The sequence below is a fragment of the Elaeis guineensis genome, chromosome 10 (genome assembly GCF_000442705.2).
Source record: "Elaeis guineensis isolate ETL-2024a chromosome 10, EG11, whole genome shotgun sequence".
NCBI lineage: Eukaryota > Viridiplantae > Streptophyta > Magnoliopsida > Arecales > Arecaceae > Elaeis > Elaeis guineensis.
Window position 1 is genome coordinate 27,537,513 of NC_026002.2, and position 27,997 is coordinate 27,565,509.

Genomic DNA, 27,997 nt, shown 5'->3' on the forward strand with positions numbered 1-27,997 from the left:
TGTATTTTCAACAAGCTAAAATTATCATCTTGAGTTATTTTTGCATTCTTTTGGTAATATATGTCATACTAATTTTTAATTTTAAGATAATGCTCAAATTATAGTTCAAATTATTTTATCAATAAAATATAAAATATTGAAAATTCTATGCTCGAAAAGTATGAAATGATAAATATTTAATAAAATATTAACTTAGCAAATAGTTGAAAGATAAATATTTAATAAAATATTAATATAATATCATAAGACTTTTTAGATTTTTTATCATAATGATCTATAAAATGCATAAAAAATGATCAATCGATGTGAAATTAGTTATTAGTAAGAATATTTTATTATCGTTAAATAATTCTTTCTAAATTTTTTATCAATATACAAAGTTTTTATCTAAGTATATTTTTTTTGTCTCCATTAATAAATAATTCAATGTCACTATAAATATTATCAACAAATTAGGATTTTCTTTTAAAGATTGATATAATATAAAGAAATGAGGTGGTAAAAATTCAATAATTATTATGAAAATTTGAAAAGTAACCATCTATGTCTAGAATATATCTAATATTATGTGCCATATTTAACATAAGACATATAGCTTAAAAATATATGAAATTATAATTAAAAAGAGTTAGAATAAAAAGGATCAAGTTATGATTGTATAGAAATATTTGACACTCATAGTATAGAAAATAATATTCTTTGAGCTTTGGTGTATAATTATATAAATACTACTTGGTGATTCTTTTCCACCTTTGTATGATAGATAGATACATGACATCAATATAAGATATGGTCTTGATGTGGTAAAAAGTAAAAAATCTAGACTAGTTTATTAATATTATATTTTTAAAAATTTTAATAGTTTTAACAGTAGGTTGGATGTAAAATTAATATTTTTAACGACCGTTGAAAAAAGCATTTCTTTTGTGAAGTTGTTTAAAGAAAAAAAGGAATTCTAATGAGATTTGAATTAATATATGTAAATAACTTATTTGATATCATGAATGTTAAAGTGCAAGTAATGTAAAGATTATAATAATAATAATTCCTTTTAGTCCCTCAAATCATGAAATTATGCGTGAAATCATCCATTGTAAGTTTGTGTAAGGGAAAGGGTGTAGAGATTAGAGAACTAAGTTGATTTTTTTAGAGTGAACATATTAAAATTATTTTAGAAAATAAAGATACAAATATGATATACTTTTATTTTTGCATCAAAATGAAGTTTTTATTCAAATCTATATTTTTCTTATTTACGAAGTAGTGACAGTATGTTGCTAGTTTTATATTTTATCAGATAGATTTATCACTTTATGCAATATAAAAAGGGTATCATACTTATAAAAATACATAATTTATCTTGTAAAAAGTTGACAACATGTAGAAAAAAAGGCCTAGATATTTTTAATTTTTTTTTGGATATAGAAGTTATCAATTTTCAACAGATGGTTAGACTAATAATATAAAACTTCTTATACCAAACTATATAAAAAATAATATTAACTAACTTAGAGTTATTTATGAACCTACATTTTGGTTAGATATATATCTAAGCACATCATTTCATCATCCAATATTTATCATATTTGTATCATTCTTATAAAATCACACATTGCTATATAATATAATATTTTATTTTAAAAAATTATTATTGCATATTGCAATTATTGGCAGGAACAATGGTAAATCAACATGTACAATACCAATGTTAATAGGCCCCTCATGGGCTTGATCAAATATTAAGCCGAACAAATAATTGAGGTTAGAAAAATATTTTTTTGCTACGAAAAAAATATTTTATCATAAAAAATATTATTTTTTGTAACGAAAAAAAAATTCATTGCTAAAGACCAACTTCTAGCAACAAAAATGAAATTTTCATTGCAAAAGATATAACTTTTTGCAACGAAATTTTTTCCATCGTAAATATCTAATTTTTGCGGATGAAATTTAAATTTCGTTATAAAAATTTAATTATTTATGATAAAATAAATTTTGTCGTTAAAATTTTACCGTTAAAAATTAAAATTTTTATAGTGAACAACGAGCATGATACCAAATCAATATTTTTACTATTATTCTGTGGTGATGCGTTATGTGAGTTTCATTTATGATCTCTGTCCAATGAAATAAAAATTTATTTTATATTAATATCTGTAGCATAGGTTTTTTTTTATATTATAATATGTATAGTAGGGATGAAATCATTATATATATATATATATATCCACTTTATAATAATGCTATGGTGCGACTCCCAAAGATGCAATATAAGAACGACGCTGAACCGGTCATGGAGCGAGCACGTTGTTACGTGCGGCCTCCATGCATGGGCTCCAAAAGTACATAACCCCATGGACAAAGCTATGCCTAAAACGACAAGAGGGCTATCCCCAAACCCTCGCCCTATCAATCCTGATCATATTCGTAGGTCCATGTTAATAAACTTAGAGCGGCAGGCCCATCATACCTATCTGGTTGTGGTTTTTTCAAAACCTGGGGCGGAAAGGAACCGCCGACGCGCGTATGCGGTGCCCCGCCTATATACCTCCAAACTCCCTCTCTCTCGTTCCAGGGTTTCGTTTGCGATCTCCGGGCGATGGATCTCTAGGGTTTCACCGCTCGGTTGAATCCTTCGGCATAATCATCGGCTTCCTAGTGTTCCTTTACTCTCTGCCGGCGTTCTCCGCTCGATTTCTCTCGTTTGGAAGCTCGCCGTGCCTTTCAGGCGATGATCTTCGTCGACAAGGAGGTAGATAGGAATCCAGCCACCGCCACCGCCGATATATCCTTCGTTGGGATGGAAAAACCCCAAGATGGAACTAGGGTTTCCGACGGGTCCGTTCGCCAAAGCGGTGGCTCAGGCTCTAATCCATCTAGGGTTCTACCCGACATCGATCCGGCGGCGGCGGCGGCGCAGCCAGATGCTGAAATCGAGTTGGAGGTAGCTAGGGTTTCTGAATCCGAGGATGCCAGAAACGATTCCTCATCTGTGAATGCCGGAGTCGACCGATCGATGCCGGTCCAGGCGGAGAACCGGGTCTCGAATACGGGTGCCGCGACCCAGGAGCCTGTGTCTCTCCAGTTGTCTTTGGCTCCACAGGCGGCGCCACCGGAGTCCTGGATGCATGGCTTCGAGATCGGCGACATGGTCTGGGGGAAGGTGAAATCCCATCCATGGTGGCCTGGATACATCTACAACGTTCATTTTGCGCCTCCCGATGTCCGGAGGACGAGGAAGGAGGGCCATCTCCTCGTTGCGTTCTTCGGGGACAGCAGCTATGGGTGGTTTGTTCCAGATGAGGTTATCCCTTTCGAGTCTTACTACCTGGAGAAATCGAAGCAAACGACCTCGAAAAATTTCGTCTTGGCTATGGACGAGGCAGTATATGAGGAGAGCCGGAGAGCTGCTTTGGGTCTGACGTGCTGCTGTCGGAAAGTAAGAAACTTCAGGTATTTTGGTTTTCCAGGGTATGTTTGTGTCGATGTGCCGGGCTATGAGCGAGGGGCAGAGTACTCTGTGAAACAGATAGATCGTAGCCGTGAAAGCTTCGTGCCTGAAGAGTTACTGTCCTTTCTGCTGCAGTTGGCATTGGCCTCTCAAAGCGACGAGCCCTGGGGCATTGATTTCATCAGGAGAAAGGCAAGGTTGCTAGCTTACAGGAAGGCTGTGTATGAAGAGTACGATGAGACTTATCCACAAGCATTTGGAGTGCAGCCGGTACGGCCGTCTCCAAATGATGCAGAAACACTAGATCGGCTCGATTACTTTGCACCCAGAGGTATACATCAGTACATGCCTTTCAGTTGCCGTGTTTTTTTTATGTTTTTGATGATGGGTAATTGTCTGTATTTGAACATTCTTAGCTGTAACTTATTTGTTAAAGTATTGGTTAATTTAAATTTAAGAGGTGTGGTTTTACGTGTGTTATATCTGAAGTGGCACTGTGTATTAGAATTTAGTACGTGTGTTGGTTTCATGCAGTTTCACTTGCCTTTTTATTTTACTTTTCATGCTTCTGATACGAAATGGAACGTCCCGTTGTGCAAAGAAGAAGTGATTTTTGGGCTAAATCTTTATTTATATTGATTGAAAAATTTCTGCCCCCTTACAGATACTATTGCTAGAGTATATTTCTTCAGACTTGATATTAAAGTAACTTATGCCTGATTATAGTTCATGCATCTAGAAATTCTATGGATGTATATTTAGTGATCCTTGAGTTTTTATCCATGCAGTTATGATAACCACAGTTTTGTAACAGGCACATTTTCTGAATTGGAGTTCTTTAAGCATGTCATGAAATGTTAGAATCAAGTCAAAATGCTTGAAAGTTTTTCTTCTTTACTGATCTTAACTTAATGGTTATGGTTCACATTTCCAGTTATCTCAGTATGATCTTGGCTTATTTTCTTTTATATATGGCGTTGTGTCTGATATATGTTCTGTTTTGCATTACCTAATTTGCCAATCATACAAATACATACTTGTCATTAGTATTTTAGATGGCACAATTACTGAGGCTACTAGCTCGTCGTTCACTCAGTTTGTTATTTTGCTGTATGTAGGCCATAAATTAGTTTGAGGCATATGTTGCATGTAAGGCTGAGAGTTTTTGCAAATTTGAGCATGTGGCTTCTCTCAAAGCTTATGTGCTAGTGAGTACAAGATTTGTTAACTAATTTAACAATTCATCATTATTCAGGGTTCATTAGGAAGTTGCAATTTAGACACTTATAAGATTAGGATTTTGATATTAGCACATGTGAGCAGGCATGATAGTCACATAATAGAATTTTGTATAAGATGATAACGTATGGTAAGCATTTTGCTTATTTGACTTGTTTATTTTCAAATACAATCTCATTGCAAGTTTTTATCCAGCATAATTGCCAGGAAGGTAATTTTGTAACATTTTGTCAAGATGGGTGTGCCCAAGATTAATTTGTGATGACAAGGGAAAAGTTCAAGTAAATTCATTAAATTAGAAAAATTGATCACTTTAATAAATAAAGAGAATGATTTCTGGGAAAAACTCAAGAGTTCCTTTAATTTGATGTGAGCACATACGAGTAGTTACAATAGCCGCAAGGTAGAATATTGTATAAGACGATAGCATATGATAGAAATTTTACTTATTTGATTTGTTTATTTTTCAAATACAATTTCATTGTAATTTTTTATCCAGCATAATTCCCATGAAGGTGATTATGAACAATTTGTCAAAATGGGTGTGCCAAGATTAATTTGTGGTGATAAGAGTAAGTTCAACTAAATTCAGTAAATTAGAAAAAGGATTATCCTAATGAATAAAGAGAACAGTTTCAAGAGTTCCTTTAATTTGATTTTGTTTGGGATTTTCTTTGCATTTGAATTCTTATATCTAGATTTCCAATAGGAGCATGACATAATTTGGTTGTTTCAACTCACTACTTAAGTCGAATAAATGGAGGCAAGTAGCTCTTAAAAGTTCTCAATGACTCATGTGATTAAGAAGTTTGTGAAAATAATTTTAAAAGACTTGTTGGTGCTTAAGCTTTCCTGTTTATGGTTTTCATCATATTATCTTGTGTTGTGATCTTGGGCGTGCACTTTTTATTGTCACTTTCGTTTCTTGGGCAACATTTGCCCTTTTAGTTGTCCTTCAGTATAGTTTAATTCCCTGTCATGTGGCTTTCCCTAGCTCAGACCATAATGACATATGAGCTAAAATTAATAAAACAAAAGATGTTGCTTGGGTCTGTGAAAAAAGTGCACGATTGTAACGTGCATGAGTACGTTAAGGATTCATTTGAAACCTTAGCTTCATCATTTTATTGTTTAAAACTAATTTTTGACCTGTTTTACAAAGCTACCAGAACTTCTAATAAATCCCATAGGGTAACTAGTTCATGTTTTTATGTTTTCCTCTAGAAGAACACATCCTCCGAGTCACAAACCTTCACCTAAGAGCAATACTAGATCATCTTATGTAAAAGAAATTATGTTTATTTGGTTCTTTTGTAATTGTTCTTGCTTGGGAATGCAATTTTTATTGTTGTTTGATCTAAGATGTGACATAATGCTGCCCACTTCTTGAGTTTTATATTCATAATGATTTTCTTTGTCATTGACAGATCAATACATATCCTTATTGGTCTATGGCAATTGTTTATTGAGTTAAGATTTGGTGGTAGTGGAATTTTTATATTGCAGGGTATTTTTCCTCTTTAAGTCTTTTACAAGCTGATGATAGTGTATTCCTTTAATCAATTAAAGGATCAACCATGATCAACTTGGCGATCCTCTTATATCATTTAATGAAGCAAGAGGCCTCGCTTATTTACTATGGATGTGAATTCTCATTTTCTTCTTTTTCTTTTTTTGACATCGTTATCTCATTGTGAATCTTAAATAATCTTTTGATCTCATGTACTTTATGCTATCCTTATAAACATTTGTTTATTGGTGGAAATAAAGTTGGTGAAACTTAGGGCTGCAAATGAACCAAGCTGTTCATGAACTATTTGGGCTCGGCTTAGTAATGACTGTTTAATCTCGATTCATAATTTAGATAACTTGAACACTTGAGTTTGCAAAATTGAGTAGAAGGATGGTTTTGCTTGATAAGAAGCTATTTTAAGTTTGATCAAATAATAAATGGACCAAATATGATATCTCTATCAAGCTAGACTTGAGCTTCGTTGAAGCTTTATTACTCTTTTCTTCAAGTAGCTGAGTTTGAGCCATATGCTAAACTTTACTTGCTTTGTTTACACCTCTAATTAAACTAGCTGATGCACATAGAAGAGTTACATGATCGCAAGACGGATTGATTTTGGAAACTAGAAGGGTAATGATAGAATTGGAAGGATAAAGAGGAGTAGTAATGAATTGATATGAGAAAATACAAATGGTTGTCCCTAAAAACCTTGCAAAAAATCAATTGTGGTATTATACATTGAGGTAATACCCTTTGTGTTTGAGTTTTTAAGTTATTCAGAAAATAATTGCTAATTTGTGATAAGACCGTGAAAAAGAATAGAAAAATGGTTGCATCAGAGTATCAAGACAACTAGTTTTTTTATATTCCTAGATGTTTTATTACTCAATTTTCATCAAGTTTTAAAGATTTTGTGTGTGTGTGTGTAGTATGTATAATACATGTGCAAATACATGTGGCTATTATTAAGAATTTAGTTATAGATAAATTTTATAAAGATTTTAGCATGAGTTAGGCACCAATAGTCATTCCTCATGAAAGCATTTAAGGTTTATTTATTACATTATGTTCTTAATCTAGATAGACTTAAGTTTTGCTATCTCTAATACGTAACCATAAACTTGGATTTTGGAGGATGGTAAATTCTTATGGTGCATAGAATTATGCAAATCCTAACTTAAGGAGAGTTTTACCCTTGGACTCCTATAAAGAGCCCAATAACATTAGGATCCTTTGTTTAGAAGTTTAGCATGATTCTAACCATCAAAGGAGAATCTTATTAAGATTATTATGAGAATTAAAAAATTGGAAATATAGTTGCTTTTGTGCCATTTTAGGATCAGGATTACGGTATAATTCTACTATCATAAAGAATCCAAATGTTATTTCCTATAGAAATCATACTTCTTGAGCGCAAGCTTTGATGCAACAATAAGATTAGTTCATTGTGGGTGTGGCTTGTAGCCATGTGATTGAAATATGAAAGCAGCTTCTTTGCATATGGTGCTAAGATTGTGTATGTCAGACCCTTCCTAGACCTTGCAATGGCAGGAGCATTATGCACTAGGCCTTACTTCCTATAGGTCGAATGAAAATATAGCATGTTTCAAAGTTAAAAAGGCAGGGCGACAATGATTCTTTAGATGGATTTCCATGCAAGTATAATTTAAGATATTGTCTTTGGAAGTTAAGAAACTTAGTTTTGACTCAAGATCTAGAGTTTTGTATCCGGACTCAACTCTTTAATTAAGAGATGAGATTGATGATTAAAAATAGATCCAATTAGATGAAACTCATCCTTTGCTAATTTCTCCATTCGTATAGTGCTCCACCTTTGATCTCATACATACCTTTTGCCTCAAACCCTCCCTTCTTCCATCTATGCACTCACTTTTACCCTTTGCTTCATCCTTTTTCACTATAAATAAGTCATATTAGATCCAATTTTATATTTGGATCTCGATTTGTAAAATGAGCCTATCTTTGGTTTTAAGTCATGCACATGTGATTTATGTTTGTATAGAGTAGTTGGAGTAAACATGTTAGCTATTGCTACTCTTAACCAATTGGTTGTTGAGATATATGATTAGGAGTAGAATTAGGTTGGTTCGGATCGTGCCAATTTATACCTGAGCCAACCACAAATTTTTTTTAGACTTCCAATTGAGCTTAAGCCTATTTTTCTTTAGAAAAACATAGGCTTGAGCTCGACTCAGACCCAGGCCTAGGCCTAAGCTCGACTCGAATCCATTTGGGCCAACCCAAGTTACCCACCTACTTCTTGGTCTTGAGTCCTCCGATCTTCACCCTAGCCTTCGTCTCTAGATCAATCTTTAGGGATAGTTTGCTCTTTTTCTTTAGATCTACCGTTATTGATGCATCCATGCTCTCAATGGAGGTCAACATCACTGTCTTTAGAATAGTGGTGTTCTTGGCATCATAGACGAAGGTTGGAAACAACCTATCACCAATGTGGACTCCATTAGAGGAGATGACTATGGAGATAGGGTCACAAAGAGATTGAGATGGGAGGTAAGTTGGTTGGAGGCAGTGACATTGAGAGCGGCAAGGCAGATGGAGGAGACAGTGAAGGTGGAGTAGCGAGGGCAATAGAGGATGTAGAAGATGCCATTGGAACAGGAATGGGATCTCGGTTTTGGGTTTGGAGAGGTTAATGAGAGAAGTATGGATCTATAGGAGAGGGGAGAGGAAGGAGAAAAGGATGGAGAGCGAAAGAGGGAGCTGGCAGTGGGTGTCGGTGTCGACGGCAAGCCATAGAATACAAGAAAGGAGGAGAAATTGCGTTTTATATGATTGTCGATTGAAGGAGCTGGCAAAGCCACATAATGTCCAACCAAATCTATTTTAATTAAATCGGGTTGGATCAGTGGGACCTTCAATTGGGCTTCATTTCGGGCTATATATGGACTCAAATCGGGTCAATGATATACTCAAGTCTGACCCAAACAGAATATGGACTCTATATTTCAGCCCAAATTCAGTCGAAACATTTTCAGGTTTAGCTTGAAGCCTGACCCAAATTCGGATCGGTTTAAACTCATTTCTAGCCCTATATATAATCTTAATAAACCCAGATCATCAATAGTTTTAGAAAGCCGGCACATTTACTAAAATGCATTTGAAATCTAGTTTGATGGGTCCCCATACACGCACCCAGAGAGAGAGAGGTAAGGCCCTTAACATCATGATTATCCCTTTACAAAGAGTGAGCCTTCAAACTAGTTTAAGAACTTGAAAAAATTAAAATTAAACATTAACCTATACTAGAATGAAAGGCAACCTCAGTATTTAGGTTAAAAGCCCTAAAGAGTGCATAACTTGACCTATAAAATCTTTTATAAGAATATTAAAAATATTAAAAGTACATATCAAATAGATATATCAAAATATCTTAGGCATAAATAAGTCTTGAACAATGCAGTTGTAATTTTGAAATGATTCAAAATAAAGTATTTGATGATCAAGTTATCTGTGCCTCCACTTGTAAGGAAATGCCATCTTTGTTAGTGGTGCACGTGGCTTAGGGTGGTTTCAATAGAGGGCCAACTTAAAGTTGAACCAATCACAACCGATCTCAATATTTGAAACTAGATTAAATCAATAAATGTTGGAACTCGATGAAGCCAACCTAACTAGAATGAATCGGTTTCTTTCATTTCTTTGGTTATCCGTAGGAAACAAATAATCAAAATGATCTTTTGATTCTATAAAAGAAAACACTTTAGAAGTAGTAAACAATACAAAAGTACATTTAATCTCTTCACCAAAATCATACAATAAAATCTAAAATAAGGATTTGGATATAGCATGCCACAAAAACAAAACCAATATTCTATTTAATAAGATAAAATTAACATAAACGATTACACTATTATATAACAAAATTGTGAGATGATACATATTACCATAAACTTTATATAGATATAACATCATGCATGATAATTATAGTATAGATTGATCTTTTGATGCCACATTGGGTTATCCAGCCCTTTCATCTATCCAATCAGAATTTTCAAAATGAGAACCATAATCTAACCAATCTATTCTTAAATCTAAACTGGATTGACTTGATAAGATCAGTTTAATAAGGTTTTTAGGTTAACCTAAAAAGATGTGCACCCCTAATCCTTCATGCAATGCTAAGCATTGATTTGCATTGGGTGGCCATCTTCTCTATTCTTGATTCTTTTTAGAAATTGATAAACTATCTCCTATAACCCCCACTAGGAAAAAAAGAAACAAACCAACTAAAAAAAAGGGCATTAGGGAGAGAGGCATAAAGCTTGTAATCCAAAAAGATTACATATAACCTACAATGTCATTATTAACTATCTATAAATTAGCATGTGATCAACATGTGCCTCATGATGGTATTAGTGAATCTTTCTAAAATGGTTGTGACAACTTTTGAGTTTCACTAAGTTTTGTCTAATGATACCGGTCCTTTTTCACTCTTGTTAATCTTCGCAATTAATTTTTCTAACAAAGCCAAGAATGAAATTTGAAGCATCATGTAACACATTTGTACTCTTCACACTTTAGTGTGGCACCAATGGAATTGAAAGCAAAATTTTTAAGTGGCTGGAACATCATAATTTATATTTGCACCATTTTTCAATGAATAATATACTCTATAAAATTATGGACACTTCTAGCCCACCAACCTTGAGTTGCTTTAAAAACCCTAGAAAAAGTCAAAATAAAACATGAACCGAGCAAGCCATAAAATATGAAAAGCAAATTTAGAAGTAGCTAAATGCTAAAAAAAGTATATCAAAACAAGCCAAAGTTTATATGGACATCCATATTACATTGTCTTGTGTTTTACTTACACCATCACATATGCCCAAAGAAGGTTAATTGTGGATAAGAATATGAAGATCTATGAAAGTTAAGTTCTATGTAAACTATTTGTCTATTAATATCACTAAAATATGCGGATCTTCCATCACTTTAGTTTAGTCAATGTGCCATTTTTTTTGAATTTATCATCTCTTCACATATATGCAGATACTATAGTCTTATATCTTAAATCAGTTAATGAATAATCTAATTTCTTATAAAATTAGTTTTCATCTAAGAGATTGGCCCTTTATGGTCTTTTGGTTTGGTATTGCTTATTTAACACCTTCATTTATGTTTGAAAACTTTCATGACATGATTTTTGTTAATGTGAATCCATAATTTGTTTTGAAATACATAAACTTATAATATTATTTCTAATGGAAGAAAATTTAGACTTAGATACCATAAACGATACACACTTATTGTTTGATTCTTAAACAATTAGATGTTTAGGAAGCTGTTAAGCTATGTTAGAGTAAAGTATGAACCTTTATATATGGTAACATGTGTATATTGAGGTGTTAAAAAGCTTACAACAATTTAGGAAACTTGATCGAATATTTAGACTGTCTTGTTTTGTTAGTGTAAGCGGAAATCAGTGGTCCGTAATTCCTAGTAGACTTTATAAATGGTAGTATGGTGAATATAGAACCAAGAAGCTTGAACTGATGGGATTTTTAGATTTATTAAGCTTGGCTAGCAAGGTCTCTTAGTAATGGGGTAGTTGATGTATAAGGCATGCTGGTAGAAGGCCATGTATAGGTCATGGTATGAATTTGCATTATTTTGAAGCAAAATATGACGAGAACAATAATTATCACACATGCTAATTAATAGAGGTAGCCTGGTTCTTATTGTTGCATGTCAAGATATTGATTCATTAGTATTGGATGCGGATTGAATATTAATATGAGTATTTGTCCATATCTTACAACGAATATAGATATGGATATAAATATTAAATAGATACCAAAATTAGCATCCATCTTGCACTAGATAGATATAGATATAGGTAGGATATTAAGCATGTTCATATTTTTTTTGAATATAGATATAAATTGGATACTATATTAGATTTTGAGTCGAATTCAATAATGAGAACTAACACTAATAACATAATCATAAATGATAGGTTGAATGGCAGTTGCAATTTGAGCAAGCATTTATTGGAAGAAAGAAACCATAATCGTAAAACTTTATTGAAGAACAAGTAGTAGTTCATAAAAATCTAAATATAAAAATACATACAAAAAAATGGAGAAAACTAAGTATCTTGTACTAAGAATCTGAGCAATCACCAACAATCACACTTCTAGTAATAGAAGTACCCAAGCTGCCAAGCAAATATACAATAGACAAGAAAGCCAATTAAACAAGAAATATCTACATAAAATGTAATAAACATATTTTTGTTTCCTCACCAAAGCTGCATTGTCGGGACTTCACCATAATAATTATAAACAAGAAAATACAAAGATCTTTGCAATTGCCAATGCTGGGGCAATCGAACATGTTCCTCCCGATTCATAGTCGATTAATCGACTATATATCGGCGACTGATAATGGGCCATCAAAGCAAGATTGCTGAATCAATTCCGATTCGACTACAACACCTACAATCTATCACCAATGGACATGAACTATCGACTATCAATCGGTAAATCGATTGACTGTTGGCAACTCCCAATTGATTTTTCTGACGGCGATGGTTATTCGACATATCAAAATTATCGATACACAGTCGGTACATTCAGATCACCGATATACAGTCGGTATATCAGAATCTACCGGCGCAAAAGACGCATAACGGCTACATATACGATCATTAATGAGCACTAACCGTCCACCCTATGATCATATGATGCCGGAATAAATAGAGCCCACGTGCTTAACTGTTACAGACGGTTATCAACAGTTTGTCTATAAAAGAGAGATAAAGGAACAGTGATAGTAAGGTACTTCTAAGCCAATACTCTGCTATATTTTATATTTAACTTTCTATTCGACTAATCCCCACTAACTTAAACATCGAAGGATCCTCGTCAGACACAACTCCGATCAGTGAACTTCCTTTTGCTGGTAGCTCTTCACCGATGATAGGTGCAATCAGAGATTGGCCGCAACAGGTTACACGCAAGAAGAAGAAAATTCAATTATCATGGTAAAAACGAGTCCAGAATATTTCCATCAGCTCTGTCCGATAATCTTTTCATCAAAAAGATCTCCCACCTCCACTGACAGAGCCCAGATCCTCACATCCGATCATTATCGCAGACGCTCAGCAATTCACTGCCTTAATGCAGTAGGAAAAGACACTGACGAAGACAGTTCATAGCCTCCAGCAAATACAGCCAACAATCGATGGTGATGCAACTTCGACGACAGTCTTATCGGTGGAATGGGCTATATCACTCAATCCATCACTCTCAATGCGTCGATCGCCACCACAAAGTTGATAAGGGGAAACGATGATGTTCTTTTTTTCTCATCCAATGAAAGTTCTACTCCTGAATGCTCTCTCCAAGAGGATTCTCAGCACATGGATAACTACAAGCGGAAGCTCTAGGAGCTAGAATACCAAATTAAAAGGCTACAAAACGACTAAGCGACGAGACTTTAAGGGGTAGATGATTCGAAAAGCTTCTCCAAATGATGAATCGATCGTGATCTACAATTTGGAAAGCTTCTCCAAACAACGAATCGATCATGATTTATAATTCGAAAAGCTTCTCCAAATGATGAATCAATCGTGACCTACGATTCGAAAAGCTTCTCCAATTTCATCGATCTTGATTTGATTCGGAAAGCTTCTCCAAACGATGAATCGATCATGATCTACGATTCAAAAAGCTCTTTCCAAACGATAATTATGTTCCTCTATAACGGAATGATCTATGACAATGTTCTGATTGAATGTCGCAATGTACGACAATGTTTCTTTATGACGGAACGACTGTCCTTCGTACATGGAATGCCAATAATCTACAAATATTTTTAGTTATTTAGTCGGCTCTTATTCGATTGACTCAAGAATTTTCATTCCGAAAGAAAAATGAGTCAACAGCTCATCTGACGACTATGCAATTCGATGACAAATACGAGCTCTGACTCAAATCCCGAGGAGCCAAAGCAGAAAAATTTCGATCTCCAGATCGAAATAAGTCCCAAGACGATCAAAATGCCGACTCAACTATGGTCGAACAAAAGAATATACCGACTCGACTACGGTTAGATAAAAGAATATGCTGACTCGACTATGGTCGAACGGAATAGTATGCCGACTAGGCTACGGTCGGATAAAATAATATGCCGATTCGGCTACGGTCGGATAGAATAATATGCCGACTCGACTACAGTCAGACGGAACAATATGCCGACTTGACTTCGATCGAATGGAACAACATACCAACTTGACTCGAAGGTTATTCAATTGCTATTCAATTAAATTGCAACAGTCATCTATGACGAATGATGATCACATCTGAAAGGACTCTAGCCACTTGTTCGGAGGACGACGCCCAACCGTCCACGCCGACTAGTTAGTTGATATTTGTCGGTTGATAATTGACCTTTACACAACAAAACTACAGAAAGCTATTTGGCTACTCTACAAATCAAGTTCAGGAGAATTATTAATACCTACAATCGAATCGACTGCTGAATCAGAGCTCGAGATATAACTGCCATCATCCAACGTATCAGGTCACGTGTTAAGTCACCTTAGACTTGGGAGTGGGGGATAACTGTTGCGGCAATCGAATCTGCTTCTCCCGATTCACAGTCGATTAATCGACTATATGTCGGTGACTGATGATGGGCCATCAAAGCAGGATTGCTGAATGAGTTCCAATTCAACTATAACACCTACGACTCATCACTTGACTTTCAATCGATCCAATGGACACGAACTACCAACTATCAATCGATAAATTGATTAACTATCAGCAATTTCTAATCGATTTTCCTGACAGTGATGGTCACCCGACATGTTAAAATTATTGATATACGGTCGGCACACTCAGATCACCGACATACAATCGGTATATCAGAAACTACCAGCGTAAAAGGTGCGTAACGGCTACATACACGATCATTAATGGGTGCTAACCGTCCATCCCATGATCATAGGATGTCAGAATAAATGGGACTCATGTGCTTAACCGTTATAGATGGTCACCAACAGTTTGTCTATAAAAGAGAGGTAAAAGAACAGTGATGGTAAGATACTTCTGGGCTGATATTTTGCCACACTTTACATTCAACTTTTTATTCGACTACTCCTCATTAACTTAAGCATCGGAGAATCTCCGTCGGATACAACTCCGGCCAGTGAATTTTTTTTTGCAGATAGCTCTTCACCGATGATAGGTGCAATCAGGGATAGACCGCAACAGCCAAGTTTCAGTCATTCTAAACTAAGCCATAGGTACCAGTATATCCCAATAATTAGCATACTCATCAATGCATCATAATATATGTCATGTTGGAAATCTAAATCCATGGTGTAGGCACATAAATAGATGAGATATGGAAATGCATTGAGAATACTGGAAGGTTGATAAAGAAAGGCGGGAAATATTTGATGGATTAACTCGAGGAAGGGGAAGACTCGGGACAGCATTAGAAGTTGTGAAATGAATAAGATCTAATCTCTTGATCTACTAAGACATTAACAACCCTAATGAGTGTGATATTTTGATTTTTGTTAATTTATTTAATGCTATGTAGAACAAGGATTTGGGAAGTTGATTAGGCTAGGAAAAATGTCAATAATTTTCATGATTCCATAATGTTGCTGTTTCGTTTAGTGGAAATATTTTGGTGCTCTCTCTCTCTCTCTCTCTCTCTGGTAATGGTCCTTTTTTGATTTATAGTGTCACCTATTAAGTTTCTACATCTAGATGAGACATTTGAAACATAGATATATGAGATGTAGGAAAATAATATCATAAATCACTTGTTCCTTGCATGTCTGGTACAGAGCATTTTTCTTGTTCGTATTAATTGAAAATTATTAGTTTGGAATTGGGCTCAAGGAACTTGGAAATGTAGAAATATATATGATGATTAGGCAAGAGATTTGGTATTCCAGTTCTCAACATCAAACACTGGATCCACCATTAAAATCCACATATTTGGGCAAAATGTTGCTAAGCCCATCTTTTTTATGAAAAATATGCGTTGTTCATTCTAAAAGCATCTAGATACATGTGGAAAAAAAAACATGGACAACCTAATCTTCTTGCCTGGTACTCTTATTAATTAATGACTCTGCTGAATATACCTATGATGAGACTATGAGAGAAAGGAGGGGGGCGGGGGGGGGTGGGGGGGGTTGGGGGAGAGAGAGCTCTACCTATGCTTGGCAGGCAGCCTTGTTGGCCCCAGGGGAGAGGGAGGGGCAAGCTGAGACGTAGTTGAGAGAGACAAGAGGTGTGAGAGAGCCGCCAGCCGACAGTGGTGAAAATGGCGGAGTACATTCTCCAATTGGGAATGATGAATCACATTCATGCTAAAATTCAATTAAAATTGAAGTCAAAAGTCAATCTTTTTTCTATGAAAGAGTTGAAAGGCACAACTCAATCAAGATTATGCATTTGGGCCATAATGAAAGAAATTTTTTTCCGAAACAAAGCAGCAACACAACATCCCGTTCTTGAGAGAGAGAAAATGATGAATTAGACAGTTCCACCTTTCGAATCTCCTAGAGGGGGGAAAAAAATCACATGAAGAGAATCCACGAACCATAACACCAGCTAGGTGATCAAAAGAGAGAGAGAAACTAAGATGGTGAGGTACGAGAAAGCGATAAAATAACCTCCTCATTGGGCAGCTAATGGTGGATGTAGTGAATGATGGCCGGCCATCGAGATGTTGGTCCTAGAGTCATCGAGGTGATGATGGCTGCCAAGATGGTGGATATCCGTTGTTGATTGAGGGGATGGAACGTCTACTCTATTTGACAAAGTCGCCCGTCATTATTCAATGGTCATCATTCAAGAAGGGTTGTCAAGATGATGAGTATCATGATGCCTATATGACTCGTTTCATAGTTGCTCTTTGTTCGTCGTCAGTTGAGAAGGAGGTTGTAAACTGGCTTATAAACTTTAGGGCAAAAGCCAGATCTTAAATACTTGGATCCAAATCTAAAACTCAAAAAAAATTTGGATCCATATATATATCCAGCTATTTTGGTGAGCAAGTATTGGATCCCTATCCAGATATGATCGGATTTAAATACAAAACTTAAATTTGGTTGAAATTTGACATAGAACCGGATTTGCTCGGATTATATATGAACCACTTCTAGCCCTAGGGAAGTATGGCTTAAGCCTAAATGTGGGTGTTGATATATCTTCGATCTTAGAAGCTGCTTTGCAAGGGCCAAAATTTGGTCAAGTCTAGATTGATCCAGGAAATATGAGAAAGCCTAAATATATTTTCTTGGAGTGGAATTATCCTAGTCTTGTTTGGAACGTTCAGGAGGTCTAGAACTGAAATCTCAGTACCTTTGCCCTAATTTCATTGTTTTCTAGGTTAAAAATTGAATGGAAGTCACAAAGGTAATTTATTGACAAATTTATTCTTTTTTTGGTGATTTTTTTGGATTAACATGTTAGTTGATGGTAGTTTAATCATGATACGAGTTTCTAATCAGATTATATCATTTAGATTTGTAATCTTTTAGGTTTTGGGTGGTTTTGTTTCCTTGAAGAAAAGGATTGTAGGTGAGAAATGAGAACAATTCTTCTCCTAGGTATCCTAATAATTCAATTCTTATCTTTCTTCAATCTTTAACCTTAATCTTTTCTACTTTGCAAAGGTTTTCCGGACATTCACCTGTGGTTCGACATGTGTGAGGCATCCTTTACTCAACTAGAGCCACCAGACATGAAATATCGAGATACGAATGTCTCATCATTTGTTGAACATAGAATATGAGAATTTAGAGTGTTGACAACATGGCTGGAGGAAGATTGGTAATCTGCTATATGGTCAAGAATTGCTATTTTGGTATTGATGGTTTAGTCATCTTGGTAATTAAGACAATACAAATTGTATTTTATAGTTAAGGATTGTCACTTTGATAGCGGTGGTTTAAATAACCTCGGTTAAGATGATTCAAATGGTTGAAACTAGAAGATGACTAGAAGATGAAGAATTGACTGTTGAGCTGAGCCACAATATTGGAGGAGGATTATGACACATAAAGAAAACAAACAAAACACTTGGTGGGTCTGATGTCTTGAAGAAGTCAATGGAATCATGAGAAATGATCAAAATGACAAAATAAATTCTAATAGACAGTGGTCTGTATATGCCGATGACATAGAAATGTGACCGTAAAATTTGTCATGTAGCAACGTAGTAGTGCTTGGAATCATCTGGTGCATAGGATAAAACCCGTGACAATTAAGTGAAGTATTACCCATTTATGAGACTAATTAGTCCATTTGAGATATAGATTCATGGCTACTTATCAGGCCATCTTTTGTCCATTTAACAAATTTCTGAATCTAAACTAATATATATATAAACGGAGGTCCCTCAGTGTAAAGGCCTCCATCCGCCACATGTCTTCGAAAAAAAAGAGAAGGGGTCGCCATGTATCCTCAGAAAAAAATAAAAGAAATTAGCGAGGGAGGAAAACCAATGGATGACGCAAATGCCTCAGCTTGTTATTCCAAGTGCTCCTCCCTCCTCCCTGCATAACCAAGCTCTAACCCTAGATGGCTCTCCTCTCGTGACCTGTCTTATCCTCCTCTCCTCCTAGCGGGCCGCGGTCATGATCCTGACGGCAATGCTCTACTCTTCATCTACCTCTTTGCCGCTGCCTTTGGCCTCAAATGCGCGCCCACCGTTGACGTCTAAGTCATCGTCGATAGGGCTGTCGAAGGTGGTGGAGTACGTCATATCGAAGGTGGACGATTTGATGAATTGGGCCCGATGCAGGTCGATTCGATCAATGAACTTCAAGCTTGTGTGTTGCACTATAGAGATGATGCACACCGATGCCGCTCGCTACGATTTTGATCGGTTCGGCATCATCTTCCGGCCTAGTCCTTGCCAGTCTGATTATGGGCGATCTGGAGAGAGACGGCAGTGATTAAGAGGTCGAGGGAGGTGCAAAGGCTGGGGAATCGGAGGTGAGGGCGAGGTTGAGGGTGATGACGGCATGGAGGTCGCCTCGTGGAGACGGCAACGGTGTGCCTCATCATCATCTCTAATAATAGTGGTTGGTCTCACTGTCGTCTCTAACAGCGGCATTGTTGGTGGGCCGAAAGGAAAATAAATACCTAAAACAAGATCCCAATCATCGTTTAAGCTTCCCACTTCAACCGCTTCAAGCCTCCCACCCGGTTGGGACTCCCGAAGAGAAAAAAGGAGAAAAACATGAGAAAAATCAATGAAAACAAAAGAAAGATAGAAAAAAATAAAAGTAAGACCTTTCCCCATATAGATGATCATTTTTTTTTCGCTTTTTTTCTTTCATTTCATTATCTTTTTAGAGATATTGTTGTGTAGGATCCGGTACCACACGATGCAGCAGAAAGAATGAAGAAATAAAATAAAAAATATAATACAAATATATAGATCGACCTCAAGCCTACTTCTACGGGATGTGCAAGCTTCACTATGAGAGAATAAAATACAACCAATACAAGAGGAACTCACCACTCAATTTTTATACAATAGTTTCTCAACAAGAAGTTCCAAAATCCTCACAAAAGCTCTCTAAAATTTCTTTTGAAGCCTTTCTACATCTCCAAGATGTCACCAGCTATCCAACGCAATAAACGGCTTGTCAATCAGAGCTATATAAGCTCCAGAATTTTAAAAATATTGTTATACTAAGAATACTGAGTCTTAATCAATCCTAGAACCATCCATGGCCATCCAATCGTGATCGGCTCGCATCAGAGCCGTCTGATCATGTATTATAGCCTCAGATCAAGTCTAATCAGGTCTGAAATCATCCTCAGCCATCCAATCATGAACAGCTTGTTCCAAAGCCATCGGATTGTACAAAATTGCCCGTGGACTGCGTGATCGATCCACGTGGCCTCCATGGACCGCCTAGCACCCTGCGATCCATGGTGGACCACACAGGGTGTTGGGCCTGGGCACCCACGCTGGGCACACCCACGCGCTGGGCCGCGAGCGCATCCACTGGGCCCGACTGCGCCGCCGTCGGCCTTCGTCGCCTCGTACATCGTGCCACCACTTCGAACTTCTTTCGTATGTATCTTCACCGTTTGGACTCCGTTTGGACTGTTTTTAGACTCGTTAGACTCTATTTATCATCCTGAACCTCACTGTAGGCTCAATATAGACTGAATCTTGATGTGTATTTCTTAACAATCTCTATCTTGACTCGATATTCGACCTCCATCTATCTCTGAGAGCCTGTGATCCGTCTCACCCTCATGCCCTGTAGCATGCCTGCTGTCTTATGGATGAGCAAATATGAAAATCAAGCTAGGCCGCTCGATCCCACCTCCATCATAGACTGTGTCTACTCTGATCAAAGACTTGCTCGGAGAAGTCTCCTGCGGCAATAGGAACTTCACTCTGTGACATCGCCTCTCGTCCTTCCAAGTCTCCCGTCTAATGCCCGATCCACTTTCATCTGGAGCTCTACCTCGCTCTGGGCTCTTCCTAGCTCCTGAAGCTCTATATCGTATTGGGCTCTCCATCAGATAGTAATGTCCTCTGATCCTCTTCTTTTCCTCCAGAATAATCCTATCGCCGTACAATACCTTCAGGATTTCTCTACCAGCTACCGTCCTGTAGCCTCTCGAATCCAATATGCTCAGTGAGATAAGATTCTGTTTGAAATCGGATGTGTATCGGACCTCTCTCAATCTTCTCATTACATCATCACATGTCCTCCAATTGACCGTCCTGATGCCTTTGATTGCACTTGCATAGTTCGATCCATCCGACAGATAAACAGTACCCTCACTGCTCTCTAGGAAGTCAAACTGCTTCTCTCTGCAACATGCACGATAGGTACATGCAGAATCTAAAATTCACTGCTGGAAAGAAATAGATATCTCGTCAGATATCTCTAGGATATCATCCTCTGACTTGCTACTGACCGTCGCTGTAGTAGCCCTCGTTCGATTCTTGAGTTGAGGGTAATCTCTAGCTAGATGCACTAACTCATCACATCAATAACATCTGATCTTGCTCAAATCTCTCATTCTGGACTTGAACCGCCCTCGTCACTATCTCCTATCGCTCTGTCTTCCGCCTCCTGCTCCTCCAAAAATCATCAAAGCTGAGTTGCCACTTGAGCTCGAAGCTGGATTCTCTCTCTTGAGAATCTCATTTTGAAGAATCACCATGGTGACCTCATCCATCTTGATGGTGCTCTTTCCAAGTAGAAGAGCAGTTACCAAAAACTCATACGAAGGGGGAAGCGATGCTCGCAAGACCAGCACCCTGATCTTCTCCTCAACTTTCTCGTCAATGCTGAGGAGATCGGTGAGGATCTTCTGAAAGTGGTTGAGATACTCCTGCACACTCTATCCTTCAGTTATTCGCAACTGGTAAAACTGACTTCAGAAGAAGAGGATATTGGTGAGAGACTTCGCCATATACAACTCCTCGAGCTTTGATCACAGCATCGTCGGAGAAGTCTCACCAAATACATGGATCACTGCCTTATTCGTTAGGTACAAACGGATCGTACTCACCATCTGCATCTGGAGTCGCCTCCAATCCTACACCTCTATGGTAGTCGGCTTCTCCTCACACAAGAGAGCATTGATCAACCCTTGCTGGATGAGCACGTCTTTTATCCTCGTCTGCCACAAGGAGAAATTGCTCTTTCCATCAAACCTGTTGATCTCCATCTTGATTGTGCTTGTCGTCTCCATCTTCTATCTCGATCACCACCGTCAAAACCTATGCTCTAGTACCACCTTACTCTGATACTAATTATTGTGCAGGATCCGATACCACACAGTGCAGTAGGAAGAAATAAGAAATAAAATAAGAAATATAATATAAATACGTGGATCAACCTCAAGCCTACCTCCACGAGGTGTGCAAGCTTCACTATAAGAGAATAAAACACAACCAATATAAGAGGAACTCACCACTCAATTTTTGTACAAGAGTCTCTCAGCAAGAAGTTCCAAAATCCTCATAAAAGCTCTCTAAAATTTCTCTTGAAGTTTTTCTGCACCTCTAGGATGTCACCAGCTATCCAACGCAATAAATTGCTCGTCAATCGGAGCTATATAGGCTCCAGAATCTCAAAAATATTGTTACACTAGAAATACTGAATTCCAATCAATTTTAGAGTCATCCGTGGTCGTCCGATCGTGACCGACTCGCACTAGAGCCCTCCGATCATGCACTATAGCCTTAGATCAAACCTGATCACATCTGAAATCATCCTCAACCATTCGATCATGAATGGTTCGCTCTAGAGCCATCGGATTACGTAAAATCGTCCGTAGACTGTGCGTGGACCGCGTGATCGGTCCATGCGGCCTCCATGGACCGCCCAGCATCTTGCGGTCCACGGTGGACCGCGTAGGGTGCTGGGCCTGGATGCCCATATGTCGGGCCACGCGTGTGCATCTGCTGGGCCCGACTGCACTGTCGCTGGCCTCCGTCGCCTCATACATCGTGCCACCTATTCCGAGCTTCATGCGTATTTTCACCGTCTGGACTCCATTTGGACTGTTTTTGGACTCGTTGGACTTTGTTCGTTGTCCTGGATCTCGCTGTGAGCTCTATGTAGACCGAATCTTGAGACGTATTTCCTAACAGATATGTGGTAAAAGAAAACACTAAAGAGAGATTAGAAGGTTTCTTAGATTCCCATCTCATGCATCGCATGGGATTATAAGCTAGTTAAACTAATACTCAAGAAAGTGAATATTTAACTATGATTAGATGATAATATTGGTAGCCAAAATGGTTAGAAATTTTCCATAGAGGATTACTTTAACTAGACTGATTTTATATGGTCAAAAGTTGCTGGATCTTCGTCTTTGATCTATAAAGATGTGATCCGAAAATGTTTTGATGGTTCTCATCTGTGCGTAGGCCACATTTGGTCTTGGCGTTCTTGATTAACTCCTAGCTTGTCTCAAGCCAGCTTAGAAGCATACAAAGCTTGACTCATCCAATCTCCTTTTCTCCTGCAAAATGGGTCAGGAATGCCCAACTTAGCTGTTGAACAGACCACGTCGTGCAAATGATTTGACGCCATTTTGAAGTTGCAAGTCCTTATATCCCCTATGGGTAAGGTGGATGATTTTTCATATTCGAGGACTTAACGCAGCAGTCTGCGGGAATTCTGCCAACTCGTTCCAACCCCTTTTTTTTATTATTTTTTTTTAAACAAAAAAAAAAAAAGCATCGAAGCACATCGTTTGAGGCTACCCCATTTTTATAATCTTTAATTATTTAAGGTGAAATATATATTTCTTGAAAATGATTAATAGAAAACTATCTTCCACGGACGCATGCTTGGATTGTTTCGTTTGCCAGCGTCAAACTCTTCTCTTCTCTCTCTTGTGTATCAATTTCCTTCGCAGTTAACTAGTTGAATAGCCACCGGATCTTTGCACAGATTAGGTTTTGGCTTCCTCTCCTTCCCTAGGCCAAGTTGAGCTGATGATCTTCTTCTCCGGTAAGCCCATCTTCTTCAACAGTGCATACAAGTGGCTCAATCTTTGAGCCAATGATCTTCTTTCTCCAACGAGTCCATCTTCTTCGACAAGGAATACAAGTGGCTAAGTTTGGTCAGCCATGCTGTAACATGATCTTCTGAATTTCGAAACTCAAATTTCAAATTTTAAAAGTATTGTTTGTACGAAAGAAATTTGCATTTAAAATGTGAGTGGGATATTGGAATTATTCTTCTTAGTTGTCTATTTTTTTTATATTTTTCTTTTTGCACTCTTTTTCTTAGTAAAAAAAAATGGATGGGTTTTCCTTCATTTTTATTAAAAAAATCTATCTCTAGCAGGCTTTTATTTTTTTATTTTTATTAATTATGTCTATGTTGGAAAACTATGTTTTGTTTAAATTAGAAGAAAAATTCGAATCGAATTACTTATCTCATCATCCGACTATTTTTTATTATCTAAAGATATTAGAATAGTATTCCGTCCACAAAAGGCGTGCGATGTATGCTTCTTTTTAGCCTTTTGACTGGTTCTTGATCAATCATGGCTGTAAGATATGTTGTACTAGAGGCATGGTAGCTAATTGAAGCCTTTGTTTATCAAGAACTGACTACATAAATAACAGCAATAATATTTTTAAATGACCTGATCCAGCTTAAGGAAGACCTTTTCTCTTTAGGTCTTCCGATTGTTGTTTTATAGGTTCTCTTTATGTTGAACGTATTGCCACAAGTAGGAAGTACCATTCTGCTATTGTTCTATAGACTGTCTCTTAATGTTGAACGTGTCACCACTATGCATCAATCTACTAGAAAGTATCAAGCAATCATTGTTTTAGCAAGAATTATCACTGCAGCACCGAATTGTATCCATTACGAGGACTCTTAGCGTTTTCGCCGATGGTTTCAAATAAAGGCTGGTACCTCTTGCTATGGTCCAGAATAAGATGTTAATTGGCATCAGCTGCACTACTTTTAAGACGCATAACCTCTAGATGAATGAAGGAACCTCTATGACAGACTTTCTTATAGTGCTTTTCTATTGTTTTATTTCTTTCTTTCTTATTTTTTTTTCCAAATAATGTGTAATAGTTGGGGTCTGTGGCGTCTAATTTTTTATTTGTAAGCGCCTGTAGCCGGCTTTTTGTCGCTTCTTTAGACCATGTGACATTTAGATTTGATGATGTAAGAGTCGTCCTGAAACATGAACAAGTTCCGTAAACTAAACCAATCTTGACTTCCTTAGCTTATTTTATGTGTCACACACTGAACCAAACCAAAAAGATTTTTTAGCCATAACATCTCGAATCCTAAGGATAAATAAAATCTTTTCCATAATTCACGGTCTTTTCGTAACCCACGCTGTTCCCTTCTTTGCATGATTAATTTAAGCTGTTAACATCTCTCTGTTTTCCCGTTCTCTGCATGATTCACGTACGTTCCGTTCTATTCGAAAGTGACGTCTCAGTGTATACCCTTTCTTTACGGAATTCACAGTAGTTATTGTAATATATTTAGATTTTCGAATCCACATGATCATATATTTTGACCTTTAACCTGCTCTCATATATTCTACATGTGTATAACGCTGTTCTTCCTTTTGTTGAACAGCTATGCTACTCAGCGGTCAGCTCAGAATTGCGGAAAACTTGGGCGACGCGAGGCTCTTCTCCTCCTCCTCCAGACCTGCCACAGGTACTCCCAAGAGTCCCTCATCGTTAAAGAAGACCAAGTACGTCCTCATCAAAAAGCGAAAGGAAGAACGAGGAGTGAAGCACCCAAGCTCCAGCCTAGGATTCTCTAGGCCTATTCAGTTTCTCTGCTCACCCCCTCCTAAAACTCATGAGATGACAAGGGCCATTCACTACCACAAGTCTCCACAGAGACAGGCCGCAGCATCCAAATCCCAGGCCGGCGGCAATTATATGCTTCAGAGGCCGTCTAAGCTGATGTCGGAAGGTAGAAAAGTTGCGACCAGCAACAAGTTACAGGTACCATCGGAACAGAAGGAAACGAAGTTGGCAGTAGGGCCGAGTGCAATGCAGCAAGCTTCTGCTACTAGCTCCCATATGGAAGGTCAACCATTGCCAACCGATGGCCACAGTAGTAATAATCTCAGACGGGAGACAAAATCTGCAGTAGCTTTGCCGGCATCTGATCGTGCAGCACGAGAGGAGAGCTCGAAAGCTCGAGCTGTGGCAACGTTGAATGGAGTAGTGGTAAAGAAGAAGAAGGCTCCAAAGCGATTGAGGGACGATGCAGGTTCTGTTGGACCTGAAGACAGTGGAGGCATCAAGAAAAAGAAGACAAAGAAAGTGCTTGGTATTGAGGCTGGCCCTTCTAGAGATGGACGAGAATCTTATGGGAAATTTGCAGGCAGGTCAACCAGTACTGGGCTTGGACATGGACAGATTGTCCGAACGGAATCTCAGAAGAGAGATGATGGAGTTCTGAGAACCTCGGATCTCCATAGTGCTGCTGCTCGGCAACCCAGAGTGGATGTGAGTTCTCTCAGTCTGGAGTTTCCGCAGCTACTGAGCGACCTAAAAGAACTGGCAGCGGATCCTTTGTATGCAATCGAACGCAATGCTCCCGGTGTTGTCCTCCAAGTATTTTCCAAGTTCCGGTCACAGGTGTATCAGAAGTCGCTCCACCCACCAGAAAGTGATCATGATATGGCCAAGCTGCAAGCCACTAGAGTGGCTGTTGTTGCTCGATCACTGGTGGAACCTGGTGCTGGGAATGCTGACATGGTCTTTGGGAAGGAAGCAAAGGATCATAGAGAGCCTTCATCATCTGCCTTAAAGCTATTGAAGCCCAAGCTGAAGCCAAATGATCCAAGGAAGGCTGTTCGCAAACGGAGATCATCTGACCAACAGGAACAGTCGAATGAAAAGAAGCTAAGGAAAATGAATCAACTCAATGCAGTAGCTATACAGAAGAAGGCAGAGCAGCGAAGTCAAAAGGAATCAAGAACAGCAACAGCATCAGCGGCTTCGGCAAAGCCAAATAACAAGGGAGCAGACACCGTCAAGAAGCAAGAGCCAGCCCCCCCTCCTCTGCCATTCTCTCCAACAGCTCTGTTACTCAAATTTCCGCTTGGAACGTCGCTTCCGTCGGTTGCAAAACTGAAGGCGAGGCTGGCGGTGTTCGGACCGTTGGTTAAAGATTCTACCCGTGTCTACTGGAAGTCTGATTCGTGCAAAGTGGTCTTTAAGCACAAGCCCCATGCAGAAGCCGCTCTCAACTATTCTAGAAAAAATGACCTCCTTCTTGGTCCACTTCGGTGCTGCATCCGTGAGCTTGATCCCACCACACTTAAACCACTCTCCTTTAATCCTGGGAAGCTGCCACCACCGCAGTCGCATCTCAGCCATGGCCCTCTGGTCAGTCCTGGAAATGGTGGTCAGCCTCGGGCTTTACCATATCAGCAGCAACAGGCACCCATAGTCCAGCTGAAATCCATCTTAAAGAAACGTTGTGATGTGGGTGGTGGCTCTGTGGGCAATGCTGCAAGAGAGGCTCCGCGACGAGTAACATTCATACTGGATGGCAGAGATAATGATAGGATAGAAAAGGAGCCACCTGTGGCGCCTGCTGTTAGCAATGGCAATGGAGGGAGTTATGCAGCTGGGTCTTCATCTTCTCTTCCATTGATGGATCCTATGACTAATTCTAAGAATCCCAAATCATCCGGTTTGCTTCCTACTCCACCACCTCCATTACATTCCCATCTATCAAATTCTCTTCCTCTCCGACCGTCCATTTCATTTCCACCTCCACCTCGTGCTGCTGGTGGCCCATTTCCATCCATTGCACTTCCGCTTCCACTTCCACCTCCACCTCGTGTCGTCGGTGGTCCACCACCTCGGCCGCTCCCTCACACCGTAGACACGTTTGAAGCCGGTGGCTTTGGACCAGCCCAGTTCAACGAGTCCCGACTGCAGCACAATGGACAACATGCTGTGGTAGGAGGAACGAACAAACCAGATATCTCAAGCCAAATGCTAATCCTGCTGAGGAAGTGCAGCCACATTGTCAACAATATCAAGTCTTCTCTCGGCTATATACCATACCGCCCGCTGTAGAAGTCTCTGATGATGTTAGAATCCGACGGTGCCCGTCGATGCTGTGTGGAGTTGCAGATGAATCCTCTTCTGACAAACATGGTAAGGAGATGATAAGAAGCTGTTGTACTTCTCGTAGAGAGTGTGTGGTAGAACATTTATGTTTGTTATGGTTGATAACTAGCAGTACTGTATGGATATTAGAC

The 27,997-nt window shown here is 38.2% G+C and overlaps 1 protein-coding gene across 1 annotated transcript; it reads left to right on the forward strand.

The window, feature by feature from the left end:
* The first annotated feature begins 2,543 nt into the window (after positions 1–2,543).
* On the forward strand, positions 2,544–27,997 carry LOC105052490 (PWWP domain-containing protein 1). Its single transcript, XM_010933317.4, has 2 exons — positions 2,544–3,782; positions 25,336–27,997. The coding sequence occupies exons 1-2, from the start codon at positions 2,732–2,734 to the stop codon at positions 27,810–27,812; spliced, it is 3,528 nt and encodes a 1,175-aa protein (XP_010931619.1). The 5' UTR covers positions 2,544–2,731; the 3' UTR covers positions 27,813–27,997.